Source organism: Ischnura elegans, chromosome X, assembly GCF_921293095.1.
Source record: "Ischnura elegans chromosome X, ioIscEleg1.1, whole genome shotgun sequence".
NCBI classification, from domain to species: domain Eukaryota; kingdom Metazoa; phylum Arthropoda; class Insecta; order Odonata; family Coenagrionidae; genus Ischnura; species Ischnura elegans.
In genome coordinates this window covers 6,039,505-6,065,632 of record NC_060259.1, presented here as the reverse complement: position 1 = coordinate 6,065,632, position 26,128 = coordinate 6,039,505, and the positions used below count along the sequence as shown (strand labels likewise).

Here is a 26,128-nt window from a genome sequence, read left to right as displayed (position 1 = left end):
AATAGATTCAAAGGTTCCGCCTCAACCACCACCCCTCTCCTAGGAGGCGTGAGGTTGGGTGCGGAATATCGTCAGCCCTATCCTTTTCTAAGCGCCGGACAAGTGCGGTTAGGCTCATCTTGAGTCTACGAAATCCCATGGAACGTCCACCCCGAAAGGCGAGAGAAAGGGAAAGCCATTGTTTCGTATCGGGTGCTACGGACTGAGCGGTCGGTCGCCAGCGCGCTGCAGCGTCACAAAGGTAGAGGTTTTCCCGGTACTTTTGGGGATAATCATTTTCGCGACTTTCTGAAAGCATAGAGCCTCTAACAATGACAGCAGGAACGAGATGTATGATTTCCTCCCGCTGTATTTTGTTCCCAAAGCAATAAAACCGAAGCAAGGCATCACAGCGAAGTAGAAAGAGGGTAATGAAGGCTCAGAAGATAAATTCGAAACAGTTGCAAAAAAACTATGAAATACCGAATTTTTTCCGATACTTATAACTAAATTATTCCATTCTGGGCTTATAAGAAGGGTAAATAAATTATTTCATTGTTTTCATACCTAAAAGCACGTCTTATTTGTTCATTTTGAAGATATTTATGTGACAGTAAATAAATATCGAAGAAAATAAAACGTGCAATACGTTGTTGCATATGCAGAAGGGGATTAATTAATAGCTAAATATTGCATTCTGGGCTTATAATAATAGTAAGTGTATAAATTATTTCATTGTTTCCATTTTGTACGTTTTGAAGTTATTTTAGGCGACAATAAATAAATACAGAAGAAAATAAAACGTGTAATGCTTGGTTGCATACGCAAAAGGGGATTAATTAATTACTAAATATCGGTGCATAGGTTTTCCAAAATTTATTGCAATTCATCATTTTCAACTATACCAAATAAGTGTGCATTAATTTTAACATGATTGGATTGATTTAATTTTTACGAAAATTGACGCCCACGGGGAAGAAACAGCAAATTTCACGATAGCCGCGAACGTGTTAACTGACTCAATAGTTTGATGGTTATTTTCAGTGGTGATGTGGTGTTCCAATCTGTTCATAGCAGACACTTCAGGGTGGGCTCTAATATTCACTACTTAAGGTTTACCATGAGGAAGAATGACAATGCCAATTTTTTTTAAGAACATTGGTTAACTAGTATTCGAGAATATGAAGGGCTATTTGCTTGCATTTCTAAAATGCATAATTTACATCAAACAAATAGCAATTATTATTCACACAACTTGTAGGTACATACTTCCTAATTAAAGAAAATTATGGAGTACTTCATTTGAATTATAATCCTATACATAATATAATCTATCTATATAATATAATCTATATATAATATAATACACAGGGATCTGAGGAACCTTTAGCGGCTATTATGCTTTTATATCTGATACTTATAGTGGCAGCACTACTTTTCTTGTTTTCAAACATGGAGTTATAATGATACTTAAGCAATACACTGCAACCTTGGCGAAGGCACTTTATCTAGTGCCGCACCATTGTGTTCTCGGCCAGGAATATTATCCTTCACTTCCCATTACCTACGGTATCATTTCATCAAGTTAACTTAATTAGGTCAAGTCAACACTTTTGAAAATGCCCTAAGAAAAAAACCTCACATCTCATTGTCAAAACAAACATGTTAAAAGAATAGCTTTGCTTAGAATTCTAACATTGCCAACTTGCTGAATAGGTATTGTTTTACAGCTGCAAGGTGATACTTGAAATGAAATTGGTGAATTGGAACAAGAATATAATTACGCAAAGAAGTTGATTATTTTGATGATTACCCAATTTGTCACTCGTTTTTTCACTCGAGGTGTTTGTTTTCCATTATAGCTCCATTCTTCTCTCAGTTTATCCTGTTGCTACAATAATCAAGCTATTGTCCATTTTGGCTCCCTACTTATCTCAGCCAAACTCTGATGACTGGACTGGAGTATATAACCTCAAAATTCTGTCCAGTAGCCAGTAAAAGGTAATTCTGCAGCATAACACCAAGAAAATGAGTGTAATTGCACTCATGGCACTAATATAATAATACGTCCTTATTCAAGGTTCACATAGAATGTACAACACAAGATAAATCCCACCGAACATTAGCATCACTTACAACGATTTTACACTGATAGTTCTGAAATAACTAGTTGCATGTGAAGAGAAAGATGACTTCTATGCATGCGTCAACCACTGGAATGGAGATGAAACAAAGAGAGAGGTATGCAAAATGTATGTATGTAATCTGCCAATGGTGACATCTCAGTTGTATAATCAAAAGGGAAAAACGGAATAGACCACTTAAGTCAGTAGAATTTTGTGCAAGCTGCCGCAAGCAAAAGGATCTCGGTAGGCAAAATTGTTCATCTAGACTAGTCTACTTTACTTGACAGCCAGTAATCCCAAAAAATTGGCCTGTACCAGCTCATAAACCATCACCACAAGTGTCCCCACTTCTTTCTCAGTATCATTCATTCACATCAGGCCAGTAGGTGGTGTGCCCGTGTGACTGATAATAAGTTAAAACTGACTATCATCCCTCACATCCTTCTATCCTCAAAACATGTCTCTCTTAGCCTACCATCTATTGTCCAACTACAGCGGCAGGAGTCTTCTCCTCTTAAAAACAACATAACCTTTAATGAGGTCTCATGGTTCAGAAATAGAATCCAGATCTTCTACTGTATGGTCTTACAATAAGAGCTCAAAGAATAAGGCAAGCAGATATTGGATGAAATAATTTGAACTTCATTTTTCCACAGAATTTTTTTACTAAAACATGACCATTGTTTCTACCGTTAACGTCATTTTAATGGTGAGGAATACATTAGTGCACCATTGTAAATACTAGAGGGGTGACACTTGAGATAGACATAAAATCAGAAGGAGTGGGGGCAAAAACTGTAGAGGTGGGGGCAGGAAGTCAGGAGGGGATGGGGTTGGGTCTTCCCCAGGCTGTGAAAGCCAAGGAAATGTGGGGAAACGAGATGTGGAGGGCCGAAGGAAGCCCCCATGCTCACAGTGGAGGGTGGGTGAGGGGTCAGAAGAGGGAAAGGTTGGGGAGGGGAGAGTGAGAAAAATACAGTGAGAATACAATACTCCTCAACCTCGAAGTTCAAATTTATTCATCCAAAATAATCATTAAATTCCACAAAGTATCACCAGGAACCACCAAATTTTAGGCAAGAAGAGGTACCCAGGTGAAAAAAAGGACTATGTACATTAAAGGAGGAGAATGTTAAAATACAATATTCTCATTTGAAAAAATTTGAATTTTGCCACAAGTATTGAGTCAATGTCGCCGGCTCATGGTCGAATAAAGAGGCATGCCGTCCCAGTTAAGTGAACACTGCTACAAATATTACTGATTCAGACACTGATAAAACTGTTGAAGTATATTTCCCTCTGAATGAACTAATTATATGAATTTTCTAGTCACATTTCAGTCTTAACTTTCCCATCCCTTGAATACTTTATGCCGCAGAAGCTAAGGTCGTGATTTGATAACTTAATCAGCAAGTTTTTTGCCTCCTTCAATGTAGTGTACTTGAATCCATCTAAGGCGATGAATGCTCTTCTAGGAGTTGTTCGACAGACCATCCACACATTAACATGCACCTCTGCTCCTTTTACACAGCTGAGAGGATTGAGACCGTACATTTGCTATCCATTGGTCACCTACTTTAGTTGCAAGGTGTACAGTGAATATTTCACAATTTATGACTCACGTACGGCAGCATCCACATGTCTGAATGACAAGAGAAGCTTTGCTATGCCAGTCAATGGTTGATTGGTGGTCGTCATTCGTTGAATAATGCATGTTTCGTGCTGGCTTACGTGTGTTGGTTAATTCAAGCATTATCAGCATTGTTTTGCACGTCGATTGTACAATCTGACATCAATCAGTGAATGAATACAGAAATAAAAAGAATGCTGAGTGCTAACGGCTTACTTTGCTACATAAGCATCTACGTAGATGTGTCATGAGTAACCGCATGCACAATCTTCCCAATGGAAAAATAGGAATGATGAAACAAGTCATCAGCTTCACTCCCCTTGATTATATGACTTACTTGTTAGAGAAATGGAGAATTCACTTGTTCTACTTTTAATGAAAGAGGAGTTAATAAAAATGGGAGATACCTTTAGGCGAAATACCTGCAACTTGTAACTAGTCACTTTTTCTGCAGGCTGAAGACCAGAAAGCCAGAAAATCCAGAAACCCTTTGGTCCTAAGCTTTCTGGATTTGAGGTCCCCAACTGAAGCTCCAAAATAGTTTGAATAAGTAATATTGCAGTTTACAGCCTTTTACTTTGTAATAATTTAATTTTGGCTCTTAAGCTCATTACTGTGTTTATTGCTGATTTTGTCATCCTGTTGTAATTTTGTTTCGCATATTCATCTCAATGTCTTGTTCAATATCTTTACATTTGTGCACGTTGTGTGCATTTGTGAACACTGGCTTAAGGATGGTGAACTACCCAACCTCAGAGTCCCCGGTTATGTGCTTGCTGACGCATATTGTAGGAAAGTTCTCAAGAATGGTGGTGTCATGATAATGCTAAAAGAGGGACTTGAAGCATCCTCTTCTAATCACTCTGTTAGTCTCTTGTTGATGGAATGTGTGTTTGAATTCTCCTCGGTTAATGTCGTCTTGGGTTATCATTCCATGTATATTTTATCTGTGTATAGGTCTCCTATGGGATGTTTTCGACTTTTTTTGGAAAATCTTTACTCCTTACTGGAGCAAATACTTTGTTCCAGGCCCGATCAATTAATAATCATCACTGGTGATTTTAATGTGGATCTTTCTACTGTCTCTAAGGATCGAGAGACTTGCTCTGCCTTCTTAAGTCTTATAATCTTTCCCCTCTCATTGATCAACCCACCCGTGTAACAGACCATTCCTCTTCTTTATTAGATAATATAATTACCAATTTGGACTCCACTTTAGTTGTGTCCAAGATTCTCAGGTCGGACCTTTCAGACCACTACCCCCTTGTTGCTAATTTTTCAGTGCCATCTACTCCGCGGGTTGAATATCGCATAGGTCACTCCTGGTCGGCCTCAAATACATCTAATTTCATCAGATTACTTCAAACTGAGACTTGGACTGATGTATACTCTTTTAATGATCTCAACTCCAGCTTCGATTGCTTCTACAAAAAATTCTTAGCTTTCTTTGATTTCTCTTTCCCTGTAACTAGAAGGAATATTAAACCCACTCCTTGTAATCCTTGGATCACCAATGAAATTCGTTATTTCTCTCGCCTCCTCAGAGTCACTGCATGCACCTGCAAAAACTCCGACAACCCTGAACTCAAATCTCAGAACATTGAGCTGAAAAAACAATACAGAAAAATGATCTCAGAGGCCAAACATAACTTTAATGACCAACGAATTTCTTCTGCTGATAATAAGTCCAAAGTCATCTGGAAAATTATAAACAGTTCTAAAATGAAGCAGAAACCCACCCACCTTCAGTTAAAAGATGAATCTGGTAATTTAATTAATGATCCATCTAAATTAGCTTCAGCATTTAACGATCATTTCTCTCAACCCAATGGTTAAACTCCCACCCCTGGACGTCCATCTCACCAACCCAACTGTTCAACAGCTTTATTATTCCTTTACCCCCTGCTCTGAAACTGAGTTAACCTCTATTATCCGCAAGTCTTGCTCTAAATTTTGTGCAGGTACTGACGAAATTCCATATCACTTAATACGCCTGTCTTATGACTATATTAAATCCCCTCTTTTTTTCCTTGTTAATGCCTCATTACAACAAGGAGCCTTTCCTGATTCTCTAAAGGAGTCTAAAGTAATTCCACTCTATAAGAAGAAGGGCTCTATCCACGATTTCAGCTCCTATCGACCCATTTCACTTATAAATCAGTTTGGCAAGGTTTTTGAATTAACTTTTTATAGAAGACTGACCTCTTATTTAGAGTCAAACAACCTCCTATCACCTTTTCAATATGGCTTCCGCAAGTACAGATCTACCAGTCTTGCTATTGCCCAGGTAGTCGACAAAATTTTAACAGCTCTAGACCGCAAAACGGAAGAACTTGGCATATTTTATGACTTCTCCAAGGCTTTCGACAGTGTCAACCACCGTATCTTGCTGAATAAGTTACCCTCTTTTGGCATAAGAGGTATTCCCTATCACTGGGTAGAATCATATCTCTCCAATAGATCTCAAATTGTCTCAGTGGTGTCGAATGGTCATAAGTTCAATTCTCTTCTGAAATTTCTGACCCAAGGTGTTCCTCAAGGATCTATTCTTGGCCCAATTCTATTTTTATTATACATAAATGACCTCACCAACTTTGTATCCTCAGCAACTGGTATTCACCCAGTATTATATGCTGATGATGTCAACTTTATTATAACCTCCTCAACTGTCAAAGGGTTACATACAGCAGCCAACTTTGTCTCCGATCAGGTTCTTACTTAGTGTAAATTTAATTGTCTTAATCTCAATGTCACAAAATCCCAACTTATTTACTTCTCTAATTTCAATAAAACCCCTAGTTTGCTTAATGTTGACCTAAATGGAACATGTATTCCACAGGTTGACGACACCATGTTTCTGGGAATGAATATCGATGCGCATCTTTCCTGGGAAAAACTTGTCTCTAATCTAGCTGGTCATCTCAGCTCTAAGTGTTTCCTAATCAGATCAATTAGGTCCACTGTATCCATTGATGTTCTTCTAATTATTTACTATGGGGAATTCTACCCCCATTTACTATACACCATTCTACACTGGGGCTCTTCACCCCATGCAGTGACCATTTTTAAAATCCAAAAAAGAGCTATACGTTTGATTGCAAACAAACCATGTAGAACCCCATGTCGCCCTTTGTTTAAATGTCTTCGCGTGCTACCTATTCCCTGTGTCTACATACTTTCTGTTTTATTATATGCCAAGTCAAACTTTAAGGACTTTGCGCTAACTCGGATATTCATAACCAGGGTACTAGGCAGCAGGGAGACTTGCATGTCCCATTTGTACGTACTAAGAAAGCTATCTGTGGCATTAGAACAATGACTCTAAGGCTTTATAACAAGCTTCCGAAGAACCTAAAAGCTCCTATGACTTTGTCGACTTTCAAAACTAAGAGTAAAAATTTTTTATTATCCAAATGTTTCTACTCCGTTGATGAATATTTATCTTTATAACTGCCTTTGAATTTAAACTGCCATTTTGTGTATAGCTTGATTTTGTATTCATGACGTGCCATATACAATGTATGTACAATACTTGTCGTCTGGCAAATAAATAAATTATTATTATTATTATTATTATTTATATTTTTTTATGTTTTCACAGCATTTTTGCTGGTTGTAGGCGAGGTACGGGTATCACCAAGTACTCTCGTCTCTTTACTCTGTTTTGAAAAATTTTCTGACAATCCGGCAAGTATTTAAAATTGCTGCTTTTTGTATGGTAATAAACAAGTTTTTCGGCAGTCCAATAGTTTGAAGACCTTGATGGAGTGAATGAGGCACTACTCCTGTGGCGGAGATAATGATGGGTATTATGTGTACTTTATCTGATTTCCACAATCTCTTGATTTCATTTTTAAGTTCTTCATTATTATTATTATTATTATTATTATTATTATTATTTACCTTATATTTGGAATTGTGAGAGAAAAGTAAAGTCACTTGTAAGTTATCTTTAAATTCTTTTGCTCTTAGGGGTATTACAAAGAGCAAATAAGCATCAAATTTTTATAATTATGTGCTTTTATAATAGACTGATCTATAACCATTGTGCATCATTACTGACATAATGTTTTTACAAAGGTCACTTTGTTAGTAATTAATGATTACTCAATTGATAGAAAAGAGTCCCAAAAACTCAAATAATAAAACAGGGATTACATTGATTAGCCATTTCCGGAGTTAATGAACACTGGGAAATAACTGAAAACGATGGTTTATTTCCTTACCTATACGGATGACAGTCACTTGCGGTTCTAACTGACACCTTCCGGGATTTTATACGGACTCTATTGATGAAGGAAAAGAAAACTTAATAAAGAGAATCAAAGCAACAAATTCCTTTAAAAACTTAATTGAAAAAATATTTTCATATTCTAGCAAGTTCAAAATAAAGCTTCTATCAAATTAAATTTAAACCCATTTATATTTAGAGTAAAAATGATGGCAATGATGACAGCCAAAATTTATTTGAAGTGATTTAACTCAAAGGCCATTATAAAACTCATTTGAAAGAATAGCTAACGGAACGTATTGACACAGTGATTTGACTAATCGGAAGTATTAAAAACTATGACCTCTCCTGTCCTTTCCCGGTGTCTCTTACAATTCTCCTCTACTTCCTTCTTCTCCATGTGCGACTTCTGCCTCGACGGGACTGGCCATGCCTTACTCTCCTGTGTGATTTATTTCATACAAAATACTAGATTAGGATGGAGAGAGCAAGTATGAAAACAATAAAAAAATCCAACTAAAATTATCAAAGGCAGATCGAAAAAAAAGAATTTTCCATGAAAAGTACATTGGCAATAATATCATCACATTACAAGAGCATGGATAAAATATTTGAAAGCATAATCTTCAAGGATAAGAAAAAAAGGATACAGAATGAATAAAAAATAAAGATCAGCAAATTTGATAAGGAAAATAATACAAAAATAAATCATAAGATGATTCCATGTATGTAAGTAAATCGAGAACACACTACTCATAATACGTAACATATAATACTTAAACATATCAACTACAGAATGGAAATTTTAATAATACTCAAAATTTTATATTAATTAATTTAATAAAATTATACCGAATGTCTGCCTTGAAACAAAGGGACTAGCCAAGCAAAAGGATAAACTTTGCAATCAACATTTATACGAACAGGTAATTTTTGGCCATATAACTGAACACAGTCCTCTTTCCCTTTTGTTAGCAGCAAACTAAATAACAAACTATAAAACAACCTTATTTGGCAATTATGAAAACTTTTCCAATGTCCCTATAAAATTTACATGTAAAAGGAAAGCATAGTTATCAAGAAATTTTTCATGCAGAAAAGAGGTTAACCTTATATCTTATCTAAATATGTACCGTATATGCACGTGTAAGAGGCGCACATTTTTCCCCAGAAATTGCAGCCGAAAATGGGGGTACATCTCTTACACGAACTTCTTATCTTCCCCCTCCCCTTCACAGGTCACAGGTCCAAGGGGAACTGAGTGGCCTTGGTTTTCTGAGTGAGTCAGTCATCTGAAACCCTGGTTCAAAAACAAGCGGCAAGCAAGGGAGTTTCTCCCTTAGTGAGGTATTTTTAAAATGCTCCTGTTTGCTTTTCTTACTTGTAAGAATTGTGCCGACATGTCAGTACCTCAGAGGTGAATATGGAAAAGATTGCGCGGGGTTTTTCGCTCTGGGGGGCACGCTTAATTTAATGCCATGAGTGGGAATCCCGTTGCATTTATACTGCAAATAGTAATTGCATATCAAACATACAGAAACACGTTGTTTTAAAGGACAATACCTGGTTTATAGTCAGCATCTGTCTTGCCGAGTAATTTCCATTACACTAAGGACCTGATTTTTCAAAAATCATCTTCAGATGCTCTTATGAGGATTATTGAAACTGAAAAATATATTGGTATCAAAACCTGCAGTTTAAAAATTCAAACGAATGTGTACATTGTTGGACTAAATGGTGGATAAAAGAAATCGGAAATGCTTATAAGTGAAGAGCACTGAAGGGGAGGTCGAGGGGAAGGAGCACGCTCCCTCTGTCTTTCAAGCAACAAGGCTACGAGTGAAGGAGCATGGGAAGAACATGTCCGATCTTGCATGTGACATTGTTGCCTTCAAGGGGAAGGGGCAAAGGGGCAGCAACATGATCTACGCAGTTTGCATTGCCTGATGTATCCAGTCCATCTTGTCTTGTTTGTATGTCCTCATGCTATGCTTATTTCTTCCAAAATGCTGTTCCTTCTGAAATGTTTGGACTATGCTGAATATTAGTAGCCTTGTTGTTGATGTAGTTGCCAAAGTGGCCGTGAGATGGCATCAGCGCCACCTCACTATTCACCTGTGGGTTGGCCACACACACTTATTCTGTGCTGTCTGCTGCATGTGGTCTGCTGTATGAGCTCGCCGAATAAACATCTATGGTTAATTGCATTCTTTTAATTGCTCATGATCGAACCCGATCAACAACGACATGGTGTCAGAAGTGTTAGTGCGAGTTCATGCATAATTAATTTCTTCGCGTGTGCATAATTCGTGGAACGTCACCGTAAAATGGACGCAAAAATGTCCGAGTTAAAACCTTTGAATTTAGAAGGGAACGTGAGAAATAATTTCCAACTCTGGATACAAAGATTTAAAATCTATTTAAAAGCGCATGCACTTGACAAAGAAAGTGAGGAACGTCAAGTAAACATTTTGTTGAACTACATCGGTGAAAAGTGCATCTCGGTTTTCAACTCGTTCAATTTGACTGCCAGCGAGAGTACGAAAGTGGACGTAGTCATAAGTCGCTTTGAAGAGTACTTCTCTCCAAAAAAGAGCCTGACGGTGCTGCGGCACAATTTCTTCTGCCGAAAACAGATGCCAGATGAGAGGTTCGAGGACTATTTCACGGCAGTAATTAACATTAGTCTGCAATGCGAATTAGGATCGCTACGTGAGCAGCTGACTAAGAGTAAGATAATTTCTGGGTTGGATTCCAAATATTCCGACCTGAAGACCAGATTAATTTCAGAGGACGACAAGCGTCTTACTCTAGATTACGTGATGAAGTTCCTCAAGAACGTCGAGGCCTCCAGACTGGACGTGGTGACCATGGGTCAAGTGGACAAAGGGGAAGAAGTCTTGTTGGCTGTGAGGAATCGCAGAATGCTAATTGACGGTAATCCTGGTGCTAAAAGGATAGTGAACTGTAAGTACTGTGGCGGTTTCGCACGGAATAAATAAATGTCCGGCATATGGAAAACGGTGTCGGTTGTGTTCAAAGTTGAATCATTTTGCCAATAAGTGTTTAAAGAACAGATCAAGGAAGAATGATAACTTAAATTTTAAAATGAAAACTTGTAATACGTCTAATAATTGTGTGAGTAGAGTTCATGAAGCTCAAGAAAGTGATGAGTTTTTCTTGGGAATTGCTCTTGTGGCTGAGGATGGAAGTAATTGTCCATTCAAAAATGAACTTTTGAAAAGTTACATTGTACATCAAGAAGAGGTTAAGTTTAAAATTGATTCTGGAGCTCAATGTAACATTTTGAGTATAAAAGATTTTAGAAGAGTTGGGTTGAATGAGAAAATAATTAAACCTTGTACTAAAAAGATATTACAATTAGATCACTCAAGTGTACCAGTTGTTGGTTGTTGTCCTATAAATTTAAGGGATAGGACTGGTGTTATAAATACATTACAGTTTGTAATTCTTGGTATTGATTGTGCTCCAATAATTGGTCTGAAATCCAGCATAAAATTAAATCTAATTCAAGTAAATAATTCGTCAATTGAAGGTGACTCGAGTGTGGTATGTACTGTTGTAAGTGAAGATGTTCGACAGACACTCATCTCTAAAATCAATTCCCAGTTTTCAGAATTGTTTGATGGTAGTGTAGGCACTCTGCCTGGTGTCGTGTCGATTGAAGTTAAGGAAAATAGTAGACCTGTTGTTCAAGCAGCCCGTAGGATTCCTTTAAGTCTCCACTCAGAATTAAAAAATGAACTCCAGCGCATGGTAGCGGCAGGAGTGATTGAACCAATTACCAAGCCGACTAAATGGGTCAACAATATTGTCATTGTGAGGAAGAGGAGTAATAAAATTAGAATTTGCATTGACCCTCGTGAATTAAATAAATGTATAATTGTTCCTAAATTTCAATTGCCAACATTTGATGAAATAAAATATAGAATGTGTGGTGCTAAGGTTTTCACTATTCTTGATGCTTCAAGTGGGGTTTGGATGATGAAGCTGGATGAAAGAAGTAGTGAGTTGTGCACCATTATTACCCCATTTGGGCGTTTTGTCTTTCGCAGAATGCCATTTGGTGTTTCCAGTGCCCCTGAATTGTTTCATCGATTAATGGCACAAATATTTGAAAATATGGAAGGTACTTGTACTTATTTAGATGACATTTGTATTTGGGGTTCTAGTGTAGACGAACTTTACCTAAGAGTGATAAAAGTTCTTCAAGTTGCCCAGAAAAATGGAATAAAATTTAATTTAGATAAATGCCAGTTTTTCACAAATGAAGCTTCCTTTTTAGGCCATATTTTTTCCGAAAAGGGTGTAAGTCTAGATCCCTTGCGTGTGAGATCCATCACTGAAATGAATCCTCCCACTGATAAGAAAGGAATTGAAAGATTTCTGGGTACGACTAGCTATGTTTCAAGGCATATAAATAACTATTCCACCCTAACAGAACCATTAAGAGAGTTGCTGAAAAAGAATGTTATGTTTTTGTGGACAGATCGTCAAGAGCAGGCTTTTCAAAAACTTAAGCAAAAGCTAATCACTGCCCCTGTATTACAGTACTTTGATGCAAATAAGGATGTTATTCTCTCAGTGGATAGTTCTTCCACAGGCCTTGGTGCAGTGGTTTTACAGGAAGGAAAACCAGTAGCATTTGCATCAAGAGCACTTACTTCCACAGAAGTTCGTTATTGTCAACTTGAAAAGGAAATGTTAGGTATTGTGTTTGGGTGCCTTCGTTTTAGACAGTATGTGTATGGTAGGCAAGTTCTTGTGGAAACTGATCATCGTCCTTTGGAGACGCTATTTAAAAAGCCATTAAATAAAGTCCCTGCACGCTTGCAATGTATGATGTTAGCAATTCAAGCTTATAATTTACAAGTTATGTATAAGCCTGGGAAAGAACTGTACATTGCAGATACACTTTCTAGAGCTTATATTTCCGATGGCGTGGATGCAAATTTACAAAGTCTCAATGAGGAAGTAATATCTCAAGTCAAACTGGTAACTGAAAACCTACCTATGTCAAAACCCTTGTGGGAAAAATTTAAATTGGAAACTGAGCAGGATAAATGCTTATCTGAAGTGAAAAGGTACATCATTAATGGGTGGCCTAGAAGTAAAAATGAAGTTAGTCTTGTATTAAGGCCATTTTGGAATTTCAGGGATGAATTGACTGTGATTAATGATGTAATTTAAAAAAATAATAGTATTGTAGTTCCTAAAGACCTGCAAAGGGATATGATTGAAAGGCTTCATGAAGGCCATGTAGGACTTGTAACAGCAAAAATTAGAGCAAGAAGTGCATTGTTTTGGCCGGGTATTAATAATGATTTGTGTAATGTAATTAGTAAATGTACAACTTGTTTACAGTTTAAGCCTGCTAATCCGTAAGAACCACTGTTATGGCATAAAGTCCCTGGTATTCCTTGGTATAAACTAGGTGCTGATTTATTTCAATGGAATGGTAAAATGTATTTGGTGGTAATGGATTACTACTCAAAATATATTGAAGTTGCTAAACTTAGTAATGTGACAAGTCAGTCTATAATCAATCATTGTAAATGCATTTTTTCAAGATTTGGAATACCTGCTATTTTGGTAAGTGACAATGGTTCTCAATTTTCTTCTAAAGATTTTAAGAGATTTGCATCACAGTATGAATTTGAACATGTAATAGTTAGCTCCAAATGGTCTCAATCGAATGGTCAGGCGGAAAGTGGAGTAAAAATTGTTAAACATATTTTTTTAAAATCTGCCGAATCAGGTGGTGATATTTATTTGGGTTTGCTGGAGTACAGGAACACCCCGAAGCCATACCTGCCTTCCCCTGCACAAATGCTATTTTCACGGCAGTTGCGGTCAAGAATACCTACTCATAATGCCAATTTAAAACCTTGTGTGACCAGTGATACTTTAAATGGTCTCGACGCCAGATGCCTCAAAAGAGATATTATGACAAACACACCAAAGAAATGTCACCATTTAAACCTGGTGATCCGGTTTTATTTAAAAAAAGGCCTGATAGTATATGGTTACCAGGAAAAGTGGTTGCGGTGAATGGTAAGCCGCGTTTTTATGAAGTAGTGGACCGTAATGGTACCAGTTTCACAAGAAATAGGGTCCATATTTCCCGAAATTCATTGACTGACCAAGACACACCAGTAATAAAAGTGCCTGAAACAAATAAATTAGATGAGACCATTCAGAGCTCGGGCAACCACACGACAAAGAGTGGTCGTGTGATAAGAAAGCCTCAGCGGTACATTCAAGAGTGTTGAATGATGTATTTACTTATCATCATGTATATATTTTGTTGAACATATAGTTAATTCATATTATTTGTTATTACACTGTTTTGAGATTGGTATTTATTTTGTTCAGCTTCAGCTAACATAAGTGAATTAATTAATTCAACTCTTAAAAAAGGGGAGATGTTGATGTAGTTGCCAAAGTGGCCGTGAGATGGCATCAGCGCCACCTCACTATTCACCTGTGGGTTGGCCACACACACTTATTCTGTGCAGTCTGCTGCATGTGGTCTGCTGTATGAGCTCGCTGAATAAACATCTATGGTTAATTGCATTCTTTTAATTGCTCATGATCGAACCCGATCAACAATGACACTTGTTGTCCCAATAAATCTTTGGGTCAATAAATGAAGGCTAAAACAACTTAAATGCTGTCAGATATGTGTCGTGTTAGGTCTCATTCTTTCTTGAACCTCTTGCGTGCCATACAATCATACAATTGCTGACACCTATCGAGATATCTTCGAGCTCAGTGGGTGACTCACCTAGCATTTGGCCTCCAGAAACTGGGAGAATTGAAGCTGGTAGACCAAAAAAGGTCAGTTGGGGATATGGGGTAGGGATGAAACACGTATCAATTGTTCCCGTGTAACTTGATATTTTCCCATGAAGCAAGTGATTTATGCTCTGTGGGGTCTTGGCAAGGAAAAAAAGCATCCGAGGCATGGGCTGATGGAGGGCCGAGGGTGGTTTTGTGAAATATACGCCATGGTTATTATCTTATGGCGCTGAGATTCCCCCGATTCCCTGAAATTCTATTGCAAAACTCCTACTAGAGTTTACTATCCTACAGTGCTGAGATTCCCCCCATTGTTGTTCAATCTCTTGGGAAGGTTCATGCTACATGCCTGTCGTGTTTTGCCTTAAAATTTTCCACGGCTGCAATTCTATTGCAACACTGGGAGAGCTTTTAAACAAAATTGTTCGTGAGTAGGACAAGCATCATAGAGCGACAGTGTATGCGAAGAGAGGATCGGAACTCTTTCTACACCCTCATGTGGGACGTTGCATTCATGAAAGCATTGATTTAAAATTTCGGATTCAGATTCAATTTCTTTCACCAATTTGGATCCGGAGTATAAGGTGAAGGGCATTATCCATGGATAATTGGATCCAAGGTATCCAATCTGGCCATCCCTAGTAAGCATCATAAGTTAAGACTACAAGTAAATATGTACATACATATCTCTGAGTGCCATACATATCGTGTAAATTTAGCTGACAAAATGCCGCGTAAATTTTTAGTATTGAAAGAGGAAATTTAGATAACTGTCGAAAGTCCAGGCATACATCTGCAACATGGCGCAATAGGATTTTAAAAATTCAGCAAAATTTTTTTTCTCTAGCTTCAATGCTCAAAATAGGGGTGCGTCTCCTACATGTGTGCTGCTCTTGCACACACTTACACGGTAGCTGTATTTTGTGCAAGTTGTGTTTCCCTTCACTTTCCTTCCTAAATGAAGCATAAATTTGCCGCTCCATAAAATAAAAAGTGCTGAGGAGTGCACTGATGATGATTACATAGAATGATGCACACAGTGATTCAACCCCGAGGCTGGAATGGTTGAGGTGAGGGCTGATCTCATGGCACAAGATCACCCACAGACAGCAGCAGTACGCAAGCCACTTCCTTTCCCATCTTGCAGATCCAAGATTTTTTACTTTACAAGGCTTTGAGCCCAAAACTCAATGGTCAGTAACAGTAAAGTGCTCTATTTCCCCATTGCCCTATACATGGAATAAAATTTGTTAAATCAACACCATTGAAAGTGAAGTTTAGTTCACCTATCCATGAACTTAGATATTCTCAGCTTTTTAAGTCCCTGCTGTGAACTGTAAACCAATTTTCCCTATCTCAGGTATTTTTCCATCTTAGTGCATACATAACAGCCTCCATCACATGTTTCTTGTAAAAACAAAGCTCTGTCCTGCCCAGGATACAGTGGATATTATTCTTCAATTGAAAGACATTTCTTTCTTCCTAGATTTCCAAAAGTCGGCAGCCATTCTTTTTTGGAGCATCGAAAGTCTGAATATATATTTTTGTAATTCACAAGCCCCATACAGAACTCCCACTAGAGGACATGTGATCACTGCCTGTTTACTCTCATGGTTATTTTGGCAGGTAAGTCAAGAGCTAAGTGAAGTAATTTCTTCCATCAGTTCATTTACCCACTCTTTGATGAAACTTCAAAAGCTTTTACAGCATTTTCCCTTGATTATTGCGCTGGACAGAGAAAAATAGTCAAAGCTGGATAAAATCTATCCGCATGGGTAACTCATTGGCAAGCTTACAATCTGAACAATAATTAAGGCTCCTGATAAAAGAAAAAATCCCCAAGAATTATATCCTGAAATCTGGAGTTCAAGGAGACCAATGAGAAATGAATTCTGAGTTTTCAAACAATGATACAATCCAGCCTGTGTCCCCTTCCCAATAAGCTAACATTGGAACTTCTACTCAACGCCATCCCGCCAACAGTGGCTCTACCACAGGCATACGGTTGCTCATAGAGATGGTGATTTTCACACATTTTGATTGCTAATACCTCAACTTGTTGGTCACAAGGGCATAGAAAACTCAAATCAAAAGACACTGACTGGGCAGCTTTTAGGAACTTTCCCTTTTCCCCTCGCCCATGCCTCCAACCAAGGTTTAAGGAGAGAAAAATGGTGATGAGTGGGGGAGGGTGGCGAGGTTAGGAGTGAAACAAAAAGCAGTCAAACCCACAGGCACAGCTCAGGACAAAGCTTTCCAAGACAAAGCTATCACTATGATGCCAACTTATAAGAGTGACAATATTTATTCCATGAGTTACACCACATAAAATCACATCAACACAACTGCACAGATCAAACCTCTACAAAACTGAAGAATTGCCCACAAGCAATTACAATGGAACCTCAACCATCACTTTTCAGGGGGATGGACAAAAAAAACCATGAATGTGGAAAAACAATCAATGCGGGAATGTTTGGCAAGGTTGCCTATGTCCCATGAAACACATTATTTTTAGTGAGTAATTATGATATTCATTAAAGGATTCAAATAAGATTTTAGCTGATTAAAGGAATACAGTCGGATCCGGATTTAACGTCTTCGCATTTAACGTTTTTCCGCATTTAGCGTTTATTTTTTTGGGTCCCGATTCATTCCCTATTAGGACAATGTAAAAATTATCCGTATTTAGTGTTTCCACATTTTGCGTTTTTCCGCATTTATGGTCGTAAAAATTTGTCCCGCTCAAGATTTTTTTGCCCGATTTAACGTTTTTTCATGACGGTTCATCCAAATATTCGAATTTATGCTCATCAACAAGAACAGTCTCATGAAATTTTACCAAGAGTCGATAGAATCTATCGGGGAACGCTTCTTCAACTGCTTTCTTCCGCGAGCGCAGCGCTGCGACCTTCAACTCGCAAGTTGGGTGATTTGTCTTCTCATAACGTTTCGCTCCCCTTCTGATCCAAACACTAGGCACTTTTTGTATCAGATCCGATCTAATGGAGCAAAGTCATCCCTTAATAACCTCGAACTACCTTATCCTTCACTTCTTGAACTTGACTTCGATGATACGTGACGACTGATGACACGAGTTATCCTCCGAGGGCCGCTACAATAATGGTTTTCTCGTTATGTTTTCAATTGATGGCTTATGCCCCTTTCAACTCGACTCCCTACGGGCAGTCGATTATTAGCCCAATATTTTTTCAGTCAGCTACTTTCTCTGTTCAAAAGAGGAGGCCCAATATCAATTGCGCAGTTCACTGGAAGATTCTTTCTATAATCCATTCCAAGGTCAGTTTCCACGGAGGAACAGAGGAAGTGTTTCCCCTGTCATGACCGTGAGTGAGAGCATTCTTTCCCTACGGAAAAACATTATTTTACATCGTAATTTAGATATCCCGGAGCCAACTTATCGACATGCGGCTGGTTGATATCGCTGTCGATTCAAAAATATTTATCTGGTGCTAATTAATGTCAAAAGAGAATGACAATTGGAGTTTTGACGAACTATCACGGTCCATGACTCTAAATAAATCGCTCATGCTGGAAAAAAATTACCGCATACTCACGGTAGAATAGATGAGCGCGGAAAAATACGAAAATCCGGCAGGTATCCCTTGGTGGTTGACTTCGACATCATAACCCTGACGAAATTGCCAAACTCCTGAGGCACTGACAATTTTCCGGATGAAATCCAGTTCTGTTGAAGATTAAACCTTTTCACTTAACAGAGTTTAGCTAATCGTTATTCAAGGTCCAACCAAATTTTATTAAAAGCTGCCGAGAAACTAGGCGAGTCGGAGTCAAGGTGATCAGCGCACCGCGTATGAAACTTCTCCCGGCTCCATTCGACCTGCATAAGGCCGCGGATATATGACTACGAATCTGGTGTTATCATCAAGTTGAATCACCATCGACTTGTACACATACTAAAATAAGATTCTACTTTTTTGGATGACCTCGAAATCCAAAACGTGCGCATAGGAGGCTTTTTAAAGGCTCATAAATCCCTTGTTTCGCCGAGGCAACAGAAAACGTTAAGTTGGCAAAATTCCAGAAAACCTCCCTTTTACTAGGTATTCGGTAGTTGAGAATTCGGGATTGAAATTGAAACGAGACCACTGAAATATGCATAAAATGGAATCACTAATGTCCATAATAATAATAATCTGTGTGGGAATGCTTTTAAGTTGATGTTTATTAGAATTTTCTTAAAATATTTCATTAAAACAATTGCCATCCTCTCATTACTTATTTTTACTACCCATTTTTTTAGCTGATTCCTGAAAAGTATTATCCAACCTTCATAGGGCAGAGAAGATTTCATTAAAGAATTTTTTGCTGCATTCAGCACCTTTTAGTTACTTAAAATACTATTTTTTATTCATAAAAAGCCATTTAAATCATTGCAGACCCTAAAACCTGAAAAAAAGGCAGGTCCTCATTTAGTGTTTTTCCGCATTAAGTGTTTTAAAATTTGTCCCCCCTGAAAAACCTTAAATCAGGATTCTACTGTATTAGTACTTTATGGAATCATTCAGGGCATATTGTTGATTCGACTGATGTCTCTTACAAATATCCAAAATGAACATGCCACATCGCTAAAAATGTTTGCACTCTGTCTCGGCATTTGCACCTCTATTATGGGTTTCTGCCAGAATGTGATAATTCTTATTCATCCAACGCCATTTCAAGTACACATATTTACGTAAGCAATGTGCATGTTATGCCTACATCAACTGCTTTCACTGGTGCTGAGATTGGTTGTAAGATGGTTCATACAGGCCACAAGTAGTCTATTATTTGAAATGCTCCTTTCTCATAAGTATACTGCACACTCCTGATTATCCAGCTGCAGTTTATCTGGGTTGCGCATTACCCGTGCTTCATTTTCACAATTGCTCAATTTTTTGCGTGATCTTTATTTTTTTAAATAAAATCGGATGCAAAATCATCGGAATTACTGCATTAATGGTAGGATGAACCGGGCTTATTATTTCCATAAGAATCCCCTTTGTAAAACGGGAGCGATTGTGCACTAGCTGCATTCACGGGAGTACTGCGTTTCTGTTTTCCTAATTTTGCAGTGCTCGACCGTGCTCTGTGATCATGGACACGTCCTACGGCATTTTCAAGCCGGGCAACTTGTGCGAGACACGACTATGTGGCATGGTGCCGGACAGTGTAGTTTCCGACATCGAGCAGGGTTTTGAAGCATTCGTGCAAACCACTTTTCTGTATCCGTCATCACACAGCTACAGATGTGTGGTTTTTGAAACCATGTCGTACATGGATCAGTAGCAATACGAGTACAACCACGTTATCTCCACTAAAAAGATCCCAAACTGGCGAAGAAAGCTCTCATTGACTCCAGGAAGCACTCTTAAATAAGAGAGGAGAGAAGCGAAGATGGCGGCGAGGCAAGCCAGGCGTGTATGTCTCTCCACAGTATTATTTTATTTCTGTGGTTCAAACATGCGCGTTAATGTTTTGTGTGTGTTTTTCCAATGCAGATAGTGCTTTACTTCGTTGGGACGAGTTACTGAAATGCTGCTAATGCAACTTTTGGATTATTGTGCTTTATACTAGTTCTGGTGTTGTTTCACCCACCCTTCCGAATCGGGCCTATGACTCTCGGTCACTCGTGACTCCCGCTCAGTGACTCGTCGCTCCCGGGATTTGGCCTGCCTCCACCACGGCAACCGTTTTTCGTCCCTTCCAGTGTTCTCCCTTTGTCCCTTCAAGTCCCTCCCAAAAATTTAGTGCTTAATGTCTAATTGTGTGTTATATAATTATTGAAGTGTTAGTTTCTTAGCGCCCTTTCTCGACTTAAAATGTGTGCAACGAAGTTGAGTGTATATTACCAAAATGTTCGTAGTTTGAGAAACAAGCTTGGGGCAATGGACTCGTTTCTTCATGAACTACGAAATCACCAAGTGATATCCCTCACGGAGACGTGGCTTTGCGACAATGTTTCTGATGGCGAATTATCTATATCCACTTCTCATCAAATTTTCAGATGTGATCGAGTCGGTAAGCATGGCGGTGGTGTCCTTCTTGGTGTTGACAATGGTTTCTTGGCGCTACGTCGCTCTGATTTGGAGTTAGGCCCCGAGATTTTATGGGTCGAAGTAACTTTTCCCTCTAATGCAACGTCTTCTGTAGGGAGAAGGCTATTAATTAGTACATTTTATCGACCACCTTCTGGTGATATGACAACTTTGGAAAAGTGTTTCAACTCTGTGTCACTAGCCCGCAGTGTGGGCGAAGTTATGCTCTTAGGTGACTTTAATTTAGGCATTGACTGGTCCTACCCTCTGAATGTTAAGAGTTTATCTGGCCTTGAGGAGTTTTTTGTTGATCATTTCATTGATGGCCTGGGCCTTAAGCAATGCAATATGTTTCCTACGAGGGGGTTGGCAGTCCTGGATCTTGTCTTATCCTCGCTCGAGTTGAAAGTTTGCCCTGCTGGCGACTATTTCTGCTCCGACCACGGGTCCCTAGAAATTTCGCTTGAACCCAGCGGGTGGCCACCCCCTACACCAAGGTCTACTCCGCCCCCTTCTCTACGTCCTCCCACCCCCATCTGGAAAAGAACGAATTGGGCTCATGTTAATGACACCTTCAACTGCCTCCCATGGTGCCTCTTGGAAGAAGGCTCTGTGGACGAAGCCCTTGATATGTTTTATGACTGGTTGGCAGGTGTCCTGAACGACGGCATTCCGCATCGGAAACCCCGTTCTAGAAAGTTCCCACTTTGGATGACAAGTGAGACAGTTTTTGTTTTAAAAAATAAGCTAAGTGCTTGGCGCCAGTACAAACATTTTCCTGACCCCTACACATTAAAAACTTTCAAGAACCTTCGGCGTCATGCCAATTATCTGACTAAGTTAGACTTTACCAACTATATAGCCTCAATTTCCTTCGAATGTGTTTCCAACCCAAAACGGTTCTGGTCTATGATCAACTCCAGGCGTAACTCTGCTTCCACGCCTATGGAAATATCTTTTGGTGATGTAACTGCTGTTGGTCCTGGGCGTGCTGACCTTTTTTCCAAGTTCTTTTCATCCACCTTCACCTCTAACCAACTTTTGGATACCTCTTGTCTTGATATTAAATGTGTTAGTTCCCACTCTCTCTCTCCTCACTTTCCACTTCTCCCGATGAATGTCTAAAATTGTTGTCATCCCTTAAAACTAACCGTGCAACTGGTTCAGATCAGCTGGCCGCAATGTTCCTAAAAAATGCAGCCCCTTCCTTGGCTTTGCCCCTATCCATCATTTTTAATAGATGTTTTTCAACGGCATATTTTCCGTCAGTGTGGAAAATTGGCAGCATTTTCCCACTCTTCAAATCCGGAAAGAAGAGCCATAAAGAGTAAAAATCAAGAGAACAATGGCAAAAAATAGGAATGGGATAGAAAAGTAAAGGAGCTATCAAGGAAAAGCATAGAACAAGAAGAGAAATTGAAAGTGATCACTTGCTTTGCAAATGGAGAGCGTCAAAGCAATATTGCACGTAAGTTTAAGCTCTCGATATCAACAGTCCGCACTATTATTCTGAATAAAGACTAGGTTAAAACATCAGCGACATCAGCCGCACCAACTTCTGCCAAGCGGTCAACACGTATACAAAGTTCATTGCTGGAAAGACTTCTAATTACCTGGATTTTTAATAAACGGTTGAATGATGTTCCTCTATCACAGGCAGTCATTTGTGCAAAACTGTGGCTTTATTTGAATCTATTAAAGAAGATGAGGGTGGTGATTACTCCGAGACATTTATTGGAAGCTTCGGTTGGTTCTAGGATTTTAAATGGCAAGCAGGTATTTTCAGTGCGGCGATATCAGGTGAATCTGCAAGTGCTGGTAGCGTTGTCACCAAAACATTTTCTGATGAACTCCAATCTGTGATTAAGAGTGGCTTTTTCCCCCTCCATTAGTTTTTAATGTTGACGATAGACAGAATTATTTTAGAAGAGAATGCCATCTCGTTCATTCATTTTCAGGGAAGAAAAACCTGAGTTATGTTTCAAGGCATTTAAGGAACATTTCACATTGCTGCTTATGACACTAATACCTCGGAGGACTTCAAAACAAAGCCAGTTATGATTTATCATTCTAAAACTCCTCCAGAAATGAAAAGGTATTTTAAGTAGCATTTGTCTGTCATTTGGATGAGCAAAAAAAAGGGTCTGGGTGGCCAGGTGACATAAGAATTGCTTTTAGACTGGTTTTTAAATTCATCAACTGCCGGCAATGCATTACAAACCCCTGAGATAGCATGAATTTTTTCCTGGATGTTAGCCCAACCACACGAAAGGTGGGAATTTCAGAAGCACGTACTAATTTATTATACCGCCAAAAAAAAATCTTTTAATGTGTGCCTACAATCTTTAAAGATATTGTAAACTCTAAATGATTACATAAATAAGGTCTTCTAAGGCTATTAACAGGAATATATACGGTTTATAGGAAATTCACTGCCCTACACTTATGCTACCAGAAACACATCCCTATCTTCCCAATGTTAAAACTAGAGATGGGTCGAATAGCAGATTTCTCGAACTCGCATATCGAATTCGAATATTAAATCATTGCTCAAATATTCGAATAACTCAAATTTTGAATACCTCGAATACTAAACGATGAATGCGGGAATGTTTGATTCGGTTGCCTATGCAGCAGGAAACACAAGATTTTGGGGAGTAATTTTGATTTCCTTTAAAGGATTCGAACAGGAATTTAGCTGATTATTGGAATATTTTATTTTTATGGAAACAATTGGGCATATAGTTGATTCCACTAGCATCTCTTTCAAATATTCTAAGGGGACACACCACCTCGCAAAAAAATGATTCCATGACCCCTCAGCATTTACACCGCTACGATGGATTTCTGTCTGATGTATACATTCGTATCTACCGAACGCCATTTCAGCAACACGCCCACCTGATACTCGGCTTCACCCTACTTCTTATTTTCAACAGGTAGCTCGCTTTACCCCCACTCCTGCTGTCAAGTGCTAGTGGACAATCAGAGGCGTTTTGCAGAATACATGCACTTCTCCACCGGATTTTCTTCAATTATTTTCAGTCCATCTTTGGAAGTTCTCAAGAGATAAGAAGATGAATTCGAATTGCTATCAGGGAGAAACCAAATATCCTGAGAAAATATCCCTTCATCTGTGACTGTAAAAATAGAGATTTATAGCACAGCTCATAAATTGTAACTTGATATATGTTTTCGGAAAAAAATACCGCATCAACTTCCGAGAAGCTCTGCTGCTCATATCGAGTCTCGCCAGAATGCTAAGTCTCCATAGTATTTTACATTTATTTCCTCGCATAAGATGCTTAAATAAAGTCAGAAATGCATCGAGTTTGGTCTTATTCTTTGTTAAATTACGCGCTCATACTAATATTTCAATCAAATAAAGGTGTAATATCAATTGCCGAAAGTCATTGTTAGACACCTTTTGGGCCAATTGGTGATTCATGCAGCAGTTGACCTCTAGAAACTGGGAACTTTGAAGCAGGTAGGCTGAAAAAGGTCAGTGGGGGAGAAAGAGGGAAGGGTGAAACACGATTCTATTGTTCTCATGTAACTTGATATTTCTTTCGAAGCTAAGGTTTTCATAATATGATCCCTGCACGAGCTGGAACCTTTTTTTTTATTTCGGAGAAGAGGAAAGCTTCAGAAGGGGGGCTTGTGCTGAATGGAGGGGGATAGCAGATCTTGGAAAATGCGCTAATGTAACTATCCCACGGTACTCATGCAGCAGTTGACCTCCAGAAATGGGGAACTTCGACGAAGGTAGGCAGAAAAAAGTCAGCGGGGGAGAATGTGGGAAGGGTGAAACACAATTCCATTACTCTCCTGTAACTTGATATTATCTTTCGAAGCTTTTCATTTATGGTCTTCGTAATACGAACCCTGCGCAAGCTGGGACCTTTTCACCTTTTGTTTGATTTCTGAGTGGAGGAAAGCATAGGGAAGGAGGGGGTAGCGGATTTTGGGAATTGTGCTACGTAGTTACTATCCCACGGAACTGAGGTTCTCCTGGTGGGGGAAACCGGGGATTTTGAGATTTTTTCACCCTATCATTTTCGGTTCCCCACATTGAACTCTTTTCACCGCTCTAGTCCACAAATTTGATGTAGTTCGTCAATTTGCCTCTAACAGCACTGCATGCACCAAACGACTAGAGTTCTTAACAATTTTCCGAGTCAATTACCAAAACAGTGTGCGACAGTGTACGGCACGAAATTCAAAGTATTCGAGAGCGTACCTTTAGCATAATTATTCGAGACTTCGAATATCGAATTCTTTCTAGTATTCGAGGTATTCGAGTATTCACGGATACTATTCGCACATCTCTAGTTAAAAACGCTCTCAAATAATGCAAATTCGTATAGTGCCAAGACCCCAAGGAATGCATCCCTTGTGCTAAGTGAGGCTTGGGTGTAATCGGTTACGGCATGAATGAAGGCAAAGGTGGATAAGACAGCGCAAGGAAATGGAAAAGTTTCACGAGGAATGTTGTACTCTAAGGTCAAGTCACTATCAGGCGCCAAAAGAAGGCAAGCCATGTCAAAAATAAGGGCTAAAGATGGAAGGATACTAATCAAGCGAGAAGAGTAGATGGAAGGAATACATGGAGGATCAACCTGTCTTTCTTTATACTTCATATTTATATAAATACTTTTTCCTGAGTATTTATTTTACAGTATATTTTTAACATTATTACATGGACTCTGCAATTCTCTGGCATTCAAAACAGAACTTCATCAAACTACTGCAAACATTTCTTAAAAGAGCTCAATGAACCTTGGTAATATTAAAAGGATACTGTTGGTAATCAGGATTAATTGGGGCAGAATATTGTATTAAAAATAAATCAGTACAATGGACACCTAGTTGGTTACAAAACAGCATGAATAACCTCATTTATTGCTCCATCACATACATATTAATAAAACCATCTCAATAGCAGGAAGCAACTATTTAGCATTAAACACAATGTGGAAACAGAAGGAGCATGATGTACTACAAAAAAAATTTAAAGACTTACTTTCCTGAATTCCAGGGTAAACTGAAAACATGAAGAGGAACAAGCATCAGCAGTGACTATGTTAAGGCCTTATTTCTAAGCTAAAGTAGAAGCCCGGTATAATGAGCGCTCATAATCCCTTGGAAATTATTCACTAAACCCAGAGTTCGTTGTATCCAAAGGTGTTGAATTAACTCACCAATGTCTCATAATTGTTCGTATTTACAGTTTTTCTTTTGCTCCCGTGGTATTTAAAGAAATTAAATGGCTAAAGAGTCA

General features: G+C 38.7%; 1 protein-coding gene across 9 annotated transcripts in view; it reads right to left on the bottom strand.

Moving 5' to 3' along the window:
• LOC124170770 (myeloid leukemia factor-like) overlaps positions 1-26,128 on the bottom strand; it is a 130,893-nt gene that overhangs the window by 13,654 nt on the left and 91,111 nt on the right. The window contains exons 6-8 of one of the 9 annotated variants that reach the window (XR_006867582.1): positions 25,871-25,891; positions 8,304-8,408; positions 7,962-8,021 (exon numbers count right to left, since the gene is read on the bottom strand). The exons of 1 other annotated variant lie outside the window; for it this stretch is intronic. Coding sequence is in view for 4 of the 8 variants with exons in the window: in XM_046549714.1 (XP_046405670.1) it covers positions 8,348-8,408; positions 25,871-25,891 (82 nt within the window). In the remaining 4 variants the exon portion in view is untranslated. Of the gene's footprint in view, positions 1-7,961; positions 8,409-25,870; positions 25,892-26,128 lie in introns of those variants that run through there. 7 more of the 9 variants (XR_006867581.1, XR_006867583.1, XR_006867584.1 and 4 more) reach the window with 7 other exon arrangements.